At 44.9% G+C, this 9,557-nt stretch overlaps 1 protein-coding gene across 1 annotated transcript; it reads right to left on the bottom strand.

Annotated features, from left to right (window-relative positions):
- Positions 1 to 276: 276 nt before the first annotated feature.
- Positions 277 to 4,639, bottom strand: LOC307228802 (meteorin-like protein). The gene is made up of 5 exons (XM_079998598.1): positions 4,099 to 4,639; positions 2,947 to 3,130; positions 2,621 to 2,846; positions 1,363 to 1,422; positions 277 to 1,174 (listed from the first exon to the last, which is right to left on the bottom strand). The coding sequence occupies exons 1-5, from the start codon at positions 4,191 to 4,193 to the stop codon at positions 837 to 839; spliced, it is 903 nt and encodes a 300-aa protein (XP_079854724.1). The 5' UTR covers positions 4,194 to 4,639; the 3' UTR covers positions 277 to 836.
- Positions 4,640 to 9,557: the final 4,918 nt, after the last annotated feature.

Here is a 9,557-nt window from a genome sequence, read left to right on the forward strand (position 1 = left end):
TAAATTGTGTCTGTGTTGTTTGGGGGGGGGGGGGGTAAGAGCGCTCTGCACCAACTAACTCTGGAATGCCTTCCTCCCAGGCCAGTCATCCATGTAGGTGTCCGAGGGCTAACTTAATACTCAGTAAAAATCATTGCAAATAGCAAAAGAAAACACCCTGTCTGTGTCGATCAACATCAACATCCGTGTATGAATGAATGTGTATTACCTAATTCACATTAAATCTAGTTCATAAATGTTCAGGGAACGAGAGAAATGGAGAAAAATATAAAAAGGCAGGCTCCAGGACGGCTTTATTATATGCTCAAAACACTAAAATCTGCAGGAATACAAAAACGCAAAACAACAACACGGATCCACACATGGAAACTCACAGAGTTGCATCGTGTACACTTCTTTTAGAAGAAAGGAATTGTCAATTATACATAAGAGCTTTTCACAAAGCAAAGTTTCATTTCAAGAAAGATCAGGAAAGCATTTCGAAAGCATCGACGGGCATAGAAATATTTACAAGTTATGTACAAAATTAACTTAAAGTCCGCTCACTTCATCTTCACCCATGCCTTCTCTTGCGTGCCCAAAAATATTACAATTGCATTGATTACAAAAGCAACGTCTACAGTTGAAAACCTCCTGTCCAATCTTTCGCTGCTTTAAACCGATAGCGTTTTAGACATATAGACAAAGTGAAACCGGAGTCCACCTCCACAAGCCACCAGCCTCCATCAAAGCCAACCCACGCTGATCAGATCACTCTTTCCAGCTGTCCCTCCGTCCCTCCATCCTTCGGACTTTTTCTTTTCAGGAAACCCGCTCATTTGGGGTGAGGGGATCCGTCAGGCCGTGTCCATTTCACACGGGTTGGTGCCGGCTTCCTGCGCCGCGCGATAGAGCTGCAGGAAATCCTTGTAGCGCGGCGCGCAGCCCAGCCAGGCCTCCCCGAAATGCACGGAACCGGTCAGCAGGTACTCGTCGTCCCGGGGGGACGCCGCCAGCGGCAGGGGCACGTGGACGCGGCCGCTCCACAGCCTCCCCCGCACGCCGCCCCAAACAAACACCCCGCTCTTCTGGCGGAAGAGACGGCTCAGGGTCACCACGGCGGAGGAGTGGTCGCTGGGTGAGGAGGAGGACGGGGAGGAGGATTGTACCACCTCCTGGATGGTGCCACTGCCAGCTTGTGTGAGGGGTGGGGGCGGGGGAGGGAGATTGACAGTTATTGGAAAACAGAGAATGAATGTGAAAACACAACCAAACCCTGGAACCGTCCACCGAATAGCGCTAAGCTGCTAATAACTATGTGTGCGTGATAGATTAGTTTGTGTGCGGTTTATGTGTGTGTCTTGGGTGCGTTTGAGCGTTTACCGAAGTCACTGCTGCACACAGCCATGAGGACCTCGTCATCTGAACATGGTTTACCGGGAGCTGAGGGAAGAACGGGGGTCAGCGATTACTTCTAAAAACGTCAAAATACGAAATGTCTCCACCCCCCCCCCCCCCCCACACCTCTGGTTTTCGTTTGTGAGAGAGCAAGAGAAAAAATAGCGGGGGAAAAAGGAGAAGGTGTGCGATTGGAGCTAAGCCTAGAGAATTAACCCGTGGCCCTGGCAAGCTTTATAAACAACGATTCATACAAACAGACGCCCATTTTCCCCCCCTCCCTGTCGTCTTGTTATTAGCATTACCAGCCCTGAAAAACTACCACCCCTGCGTCTCTTGTTTACCCGCATGGGTGGGCGACCCAAAACGCCCTGCGTCGGAGGGGCCTTGATTGACAGCTGAGAGCTTATTGCTCGACCCGAGGTTTGACCCCGACGTGACCCTGCGGTCGTCCTGCTTGTTTCCATCAGAGTGACAGGGAGTCGAGTGAGGGAGGAACAGGCAGATAGCGAAGGATCAGAACTCCAAACTGTGCTCCACCGTAATAATAACAAAAATAACAATAACAATAATAATAACAAAAATATTAAATCACCCCCAATTCTATTCCCACTATGAACTCACTTCCCATGGGCTGCCTCCACTGACGGTGAACAGAGGGTCTGTGCGTGTGTTTGGGACTTAATTCGACAAGGAGCTAAATGCCTCCTTTGTGTTGACCTCCGTGTCAGTTTGTGTTAGCTCACTCGACTCCCGCCCAAAAAGCAAGAGCTGGTTTGGAAAATGGAATAAACGCTGTTATTTAATATATCATGTAATAATGATGTAATATTCTTTTAATAATGTGTTTTTTTTACGTGTTTTTTTTTTAAAATCTGTCCCTTTACGCACTGTGCCGTTTTGCAACTATTTTTCTTCCAGAGAAGCCCTGTATAGACTAGTGTAAAGTATTTGTTATTCTTATTATTACCATCATTATTATTTTTAAACAGTGATAATAAACCCCCAAATTGCAGAAAATGTACTGCTCATGAACCATAAAACAAAATAAAACCAGGCCTGCCAAGGACAGCACTATAGAGGCCGTACAAAGTTTGACATTATTACGCTTCTTCAAGGTTGTTTGCAGCTTTAATTAAGATTATTATGATGATTATGATGATTAGTATTAATATTTACATTATAAGAAGGTCAACTAATGGCATTGGTGGTCCTAACAGCAGCAGTTCATGCTATTTCTTACCGGTGTCCGAGAGTAGGTATGGGTAGGTGTGAGCTCCAGGCCTGTGGCTGGGAACCAGTTCGTACTGGAAAGCCGTGATCCTCCTGCTGATGTCCGTCTGAGCCACGGCCTCCACGAACAGGGCTCCCTCTGCCAGGCTAAAGCAGCGCACGGCGCCCCGGGCCTGGTCCCTCTCCCCCAGCAGCAGCCTCAGGTCCCCGGCCTGCTCCAGGTAGACCTGCGCCCCCTGGTAGGAGAAGGCAGACGCTTTCAACACCGAGCTCCGCGGATTTTCAAACCCCGACGGACGCGCGCCTCGTCGCGCCGAACGTATGTCTCGGTCGCACCTTGGAGTCGGGCCGCGGCTTGATGCAAGCGTGGAGGCCGGCTCTCCCTGCCGATGGTGGCTCCGTGTTGGGCCTCAGGTTGACGATGATGGCCCCGGTGGGGTAGAGCCACTTCAGGGAGCCCTGGGAGCAGCGGAGGTAGATCTGCTCCACATCCCTGCGGTGGGCTTCGTGACTCAGTCCACTGGGTCATGCGGGACAGAGGAGGGGGTTTTCATTTGGTGAAACGTGTTGAAATTCGTATGATCTGATCTGACCCTACAACTAGATGCACTTTGACTCGGATCGACGCTACCCAGTGGATAGTGTTTTGACAAATACCCTGCCTCCTTTAATCCGTGATAAGATCATTCGAGGAATTTGGAACCGTTTGAAGGTAGACGCAATAAAACCTTGCAAGTGGGAAGGCTTTTCAGTTTTTATGACCGGTGACAGGAGGAGTGATCAAAGTCACGGCCGTTTGTCTCATGTTTACGCAGAATAGCCCCAAACAGCACATAATAATAAAGCGAGGCACTTGATTCAAAAATGCGCATCAATATAAAACAGAAAGGGAAAATTGGTCAAAGTGGTTCGATCGAACAAAAGTTGTAAAAAAAAACCCAAAAAACCAAGTGGGGCACATTTAGACACAAACAACACGCGTCTGTGAGAACACTGTATTGGCGCGTTTCAACATTTTATGGATCATTATTTATCAGTACATTAAATTGGGCTTTGGGCAAACCCCAAAATCTGGCCCTCGGTGACCGCTCGGATGTACAATCTAAGCATCAAATGGTGGCACGGATATAATGGGGGAAACATGTTGGGGCGCAAACACAAATGCCACGATGGAAGCAAACAGTGGAATCCCTGAAATCCAACACGGGTTCAACAGCCGCGCACAAAGGAAGACGAACTCGTTGAAGTTTAAAAAGATGAACTTTTTTTTTTTTTTTTGGTTTGTTTTGTTTTCCAAACTTCAAACACAAACACGAACACAAACACGTCGTTTCTCTCGCGCGGGGCTACAGATTACAAACCACCAGGTGCCTCAGCGTGAGACGCAGCCGGTACGCGCCAACGCGGGGGCTCCGCGCTGAATCCGCCGACGAATTCAGCGCGACCCCCGTGGATGAATCGGTCCGCGCCGCGCCGCGTCCAGTTTACCTTCCGTGCCAGCTGCACTGGTCGCTGGAGTACTGCGCCGCGGCGCCGCAGAGCACCAAGGCGGCGATCCAGGTTGCAGCCCCGGGCCACCGCATGCCGGACGCCCCCGCTGCGGGTTCCCGGCTCCCGGCAAAAAACGAAAGAGAGAGAGAGAAAAAAAACAACCCAAAAACAAAACACAACCCTGCAGACGCCGACGGATTTCCAGGACCTACTGCGACCCGTGGGCGCTGCACGGCGGGCACGGGGTGTGCATGGCGACGCCCCGGGGAACGGAAGGGAAAAGCCGCTGCCGCTGCCGTTCGGGCGGAGGGGACGACGACCGGACACCGCTTTGAAGTTCCCACTCCGCGAGCACAACTCGCCTCGCGTGACCTCACCCCGTCCGGCGCCCGCCCCGGGCGCGTGCCTGCAGCTGACGCTGCTGGAGCCTCGCGTGCGCCCACTCCGCAGTCCACACACCTCGCGCTTCCGCTGCACGGCGCGTGCGTGGACACAGTGCAGTATGGGGGGGGCTTTCTATCTATCTATCTGTCTGTCTGTCTGCCTATCTATGGTATCTATCTATCTATCTATCTATCTATCTATCTATCTATCTGTCTGTCTGTCTGCCTATCTATCTATCTATCTATCTATCTGTCTGTCTGCCTGCCTGCCTATCTATAGTATCTATCTATCTATCTGTCTGTCTGCCTATCTATGGTATCTGTCTATCTATCTGTCTGTCTGCCTATCTATGGTATCTATCTATCTATCTGTCTATCTATCTATCTGTCTGTCTGCCTATCTATGGTATCTATCTATCTATCTGTCTGTCTGCCTATCTATGGTATCTATCTGTCTGTCTGCCTATCTATGGTATCTATCTATCTATCTGTCTGTCTGCCTATCTATGGTATCTATCTATCTATCTGTCTGTCTGCCTATCTATGGTATCTATCTATCTATCTATCTGTCTGTCTGCCTATCTATGGTATCTATCTATCTATCTGTCTGTCTGCCTATCTATAGTATCTATCTATCTGTCTGTCTGTCTATAGTATCTATCTGTCTGTCTGCCTATCTATAGTATCTATCTATCTGTCTGTCTGTCTATAGTATCTATCTATCTATCTGTCTGTCTGCCTATCTATAGTATCTATCTATCTATCTGTCTGTCTGTCTATAGTATCTATCTATCTATCTGTCTGTCTGCCTATCTATAGTATCTATCTATCTGTCTGTCTGTCTATAGTATCTATCTATCTATCTATCTGTCTGTCTATAGTATCTATCTATCTATCTGTCTGTCTATAGTATCTATCTATCTATCTGTCTGTCTGCCTATCTATAGTATCTATCTATCTATCTGTCTGTCTGCCTATCTATAGTATCTATCTGTCTGTCTATCTATCTATCTGCCTATCTATCTATCTATCTATCTATCTATCTGTCTGTCTGCCTATCTATCTATCTGCCTATCTATCTATCTATCTGCCTATCTATCTATAGTATCTATCAATCTGTCTGTCTATCTGCCTATCTATCTATCTATCTATCTATCTGTCTGTCTGCCTATCTATCTATCTGTCTATCTATCTATCTATCTATCTTTCTGTCTGCCTATCTATCTATCTATCCATCTGTCTGTCTGCCTATCTATCTATCTGTCTGCCTATCTATCTATCTGCCTATCTATCTATCTATCTATCTATCTATCTATCTATCTGTCTGTCTGCCTATCTATCTATCTTTCTGTCTGCCTATCTATCTATCTATCTATCTATCTGTCTGTCTGCCTATCTATCTATCTGTCTGCCTATCTATCTATAGTATCTATCAATCTGTCTGTCTATCTATCTATCTATCTATTTATCTGTCTGTCTGCCTATCTATAGTATCTATCTATCTATCTGTCTATCTATCTATCTATAGTATCTATCTATCTGTCTGTCTGCCTATCTGTCTGTCTGTCTGTCTGCCTATCTATCTATCTGTCTGCCTGCCTATCTATCTGTCTGCCTGCCTATCTATCTGTCTGTCTATCTATCTATAGTATCTATCTATCTATCTATCTATCTGTCTGTCTATCTATCTATAGTATCTATCTATCTATCTGTCTGTCTATCTATCTATCTGTCTGCCTATCTATCTATCTATCTATCTATCTGTCTATCTATCTATAGTATCTATCTATCTATCTGTCTGTCTATCTATCTATCTATCTGCCTATCTATCTATAGTATATCTATCTATCTATCTGTCTGCCTATCTATCTGTCTATCTATCTATCTGTCTGTCTGCCTATCTATCTATCTATCTATCTGTCTGTCTATCTATCTATCTATCTATCTATCTATCTGTCTGTCTGCCTATCTATCTATCTATCTATCTATCTATCTATCTATCTATCTGTCTATCTGTCTATCTATCTATCTATCTATCTATCTATCTGTCTGTCTATCTATCTATCTATCTATCTATCTATCTGTCTGTCTATCTATCTATCTATCTATCTATCTATCTGTCTGTCTGTCTATCTATCTCCCTACCTCCCTTATCATCGCAATATTATTTATAAATTACCGGTACTATATTAATCATTTTTTAAGTCAATAACTTTTATAAAATTATTTAATTATTTGGGAGTCAAAGCAGCTCAGTGGGGAAGTGAAAAAAAAAAAAGGTTTTATTTATTTTAATTGTATTTTTTTCACTTCCCCACTGAGCTGCTCTAACTGCCAAATTCCCATCGGGGATGAATTCAGATGAAAGGAAATATATACATATATACGATTTAAAGAATTATTTAGTTGTTTGCACTATATATATATATATATATATATATATATATATATATATATATATATACTGTACATATATTTCATTTTAATTCAATAGAAAATAAACCATATTTTGCTGCGGACTCCCTGTCATTCACCGGCCCAGCAACATGCAGCAGCATGTCTACAGTCTGCTCTGCCTCTTAATTCTTTAGAACTGGATTACAATTTTTTGGTCCATAATAACTTTTCCAGAGAATTTAAAAGTGGATATAATATACGACTAGAAGTACGAAACAGCATCTATTTAACCTGGTTAATAGACACAGGCGTTCGAGCAGGATACAGCTTCTGTGTGATAAAATGACATTTTAACCCATGGAGAACTGGACCTGGCGTAAGGAAAAGTCGCAGCTGCGCTCGAAACGCGCCCACTTGGTTCCCGTGAGAAAACGGTCTGAACGGTTTGATACCGATGCGTCACATTCCCCGAAAACAGCGGATGCAATGTCATGAATGTTGAGAGATCCTGAAAGACTATGTCACATCACCCCACTCAACTCAACTCCATATATATATTAAAGTAGAAGTTTTACTGGCTATAAAAGTCCTTCTTTAAGCAAACTACTCAAGTGACCTCATTCAATATCTCAATATGAATTGTAAGTATAAAAAGTAAAAGTAATATTTAAAATCAGTACAATGAATTTGTACAAATATTCCATTGACCTGCAGTTTTGGTCGTCGTCATGCCATTGTCTAATTAAAAGCAGAGACTGTCTTTGCTTTTAATAACTAATTAATAATTGTAAAAATACCATACATTGCTTGCATAAAAAAAAAAAATATATATATATATATACACTGTATATATACAGTATATGGTACAGTTAATTTACCTGAATTCACCCCCTGGGATCAATAAAGCGTTATATCTTGGGAGTAAAAACTCAGATGTTTACCTTTAAATGTAGTGGAGTAAAATTGCAAAGTACCATAAAATGGAATAATAGTCATACGGTTCCCTTCACACCCCACTCCTCCAGTGGGACCTCACAGCAGACTTCAAACACACACAGAAACACGACGAGCCTCTGTTACAATCAAACAAAAAACACAAATAGAGATCCATGCAACTTAAAAACCCACTTTCACCACAACAGAACACAGGAGTCGGGAGCCTCCTCCACCTCGCGAGGCGTTTGGCGGAGAGGTGGGTCCTCTGACCCTCCACCCTTCTGCACCTCTGTCACCCACGACAGGAGGAACGCTCCGCCTGTCCTCACCCCTCGACACCAGCCTCTCCAGCCGCCCCTTCTCCAATCTCTCCATTCTTCTCACACACACCTCTGCAAATGTGCATGTGCTGACAAAATGCGCGGGCACACACACACACACACACACACAAAACACACAGATGCCTGGAGTGAATAAGTGGTGAAGTGGGGTTTAAGTGATAAGACGTGGAAAGCATGAAACAAAAGGAATGTGTTTCATTTCCAGGTGATGGGAAAAGCCTTCAGTGTTTGACCTTTGTGAGGTCTCCTCTCCCAAACACACCCTCCTCCTATCTCCTATCGGAGAGAGGACACAGCTGTGTTGTTTCGCCTCTGTGTGTGTGTGTGTGTGTGTGTGTGTGCGCGTGCGCGAGGCTCGGGGGTGGAGTTCAGCGTGTTTGGCTTGGTGCGTGCCGTCAGGTCCAATGCTCGCAGACAGACCGAGTGTAAACTCTGCTTACTCTGCGTCATAAATTCTCCATTAGAGGCGTCTCTGATCGCCTGCCACGTGCTCCATCACGGGAGCAGAGCGCCGGCGAGATCTGCTCGACGGCGACAAAATGTTTTCAGCCGGCGCGGGGTATCTTAATTTGTTTTCCCCAGGGTTGCGGCATTCCAAACTCAGTTGAGCAACGCCGTATATTTTTCAGTGAGGGCACAAATGTTATTGTTGGTGCCTCCATGAAAGCATAAATACGGTGCTCTGTATCGACATATGATGGTCTACTATTTGCCGTGGTGGAAAGGGAAGAGAATTAGAAGCGGGGATGACAACAACTTCAGCCATGAATAATATAATGATGTGTGAATAAGAAACTGGCCCAGTATTAATGTGTGGGGGGAAAAAAAATCATGCTACCCCTAAAGAAACAAAAAAACAAAAACAAACTATTCTGTGGGGATGGACAAATTCTTGTGGACTTGATTGTGTTTAAATCAACGTGCGCCGTAGAGGGTCTGGGGTTGGAGAGTACGTGCTAAGTAGATGCGATAGTTTTCTCAGACGCCGCGCTCGGGGGTGGGGCGGGGCCGCCCGCTCTGAGCTCCTGCCTCTTTCCTCTGGGGGTGAAAAGCTTCCCATGCCCGGCCCGTCCCGCTGTTATTTACGTGAGGCTGTTTGAGGTGGAAAGGGATCAGCAGATCACTGATTCTCGAGCCTTTTCACGTCAATTCGATAAGCATTAGGCCGGGTCCAATTTCATAAGATTTAGTCTCTGGGACCCCGAGTAGTATACACACACTGTATATAACATGCAAAACATTTTATAAATAGAAGAAAACAAATTGAATATTTTGCTGAGGCCTGTATAACGGCAAAAGCATGATCTGAACAGTATTTATTGTACATTCTCTGATGGCGCTAACCTCTTGTTGATTAAATAATTGGGTAGTTTAACTATTGATTATATTGCTGGGGACC

This window comes from Zeus faber (genome assembly GCF_960531495.2).
Source record: "Zeus faber genome assembly, chromosome: 4".
NCBI lineage: Eukaryota > Metazoa > Chordata > Actinopteri > Zeiformes > Zeidae > Zeus > Zeus faber.

Excerpts from the sequence above, each read along its gene's own strand:
- LOC307228802 (XM_079998598.1), bottom strand. The coding sequence starts at position 4,193 with ATGCGGTGGCCCGGGGCTGCAACCTGGATCGCCGCCTTGGTGCTCTGC. Across the intron at positions 3,131-4,098 it reads CAGTGCAGCTGGCACGGAAG|TGGACTGAGTCACGAAGCCC; the intron begins GTAAACTGGACG and ends CGCATGACCCAG. Across the intron at positions 2,847-2,946 it reads AGCCGCGGCCCGACTCCAAG|GGGGCGCAGGTCTACCTGGA; the intron begins GTGCGACCGAGA and ends TTCTCCTACCAG.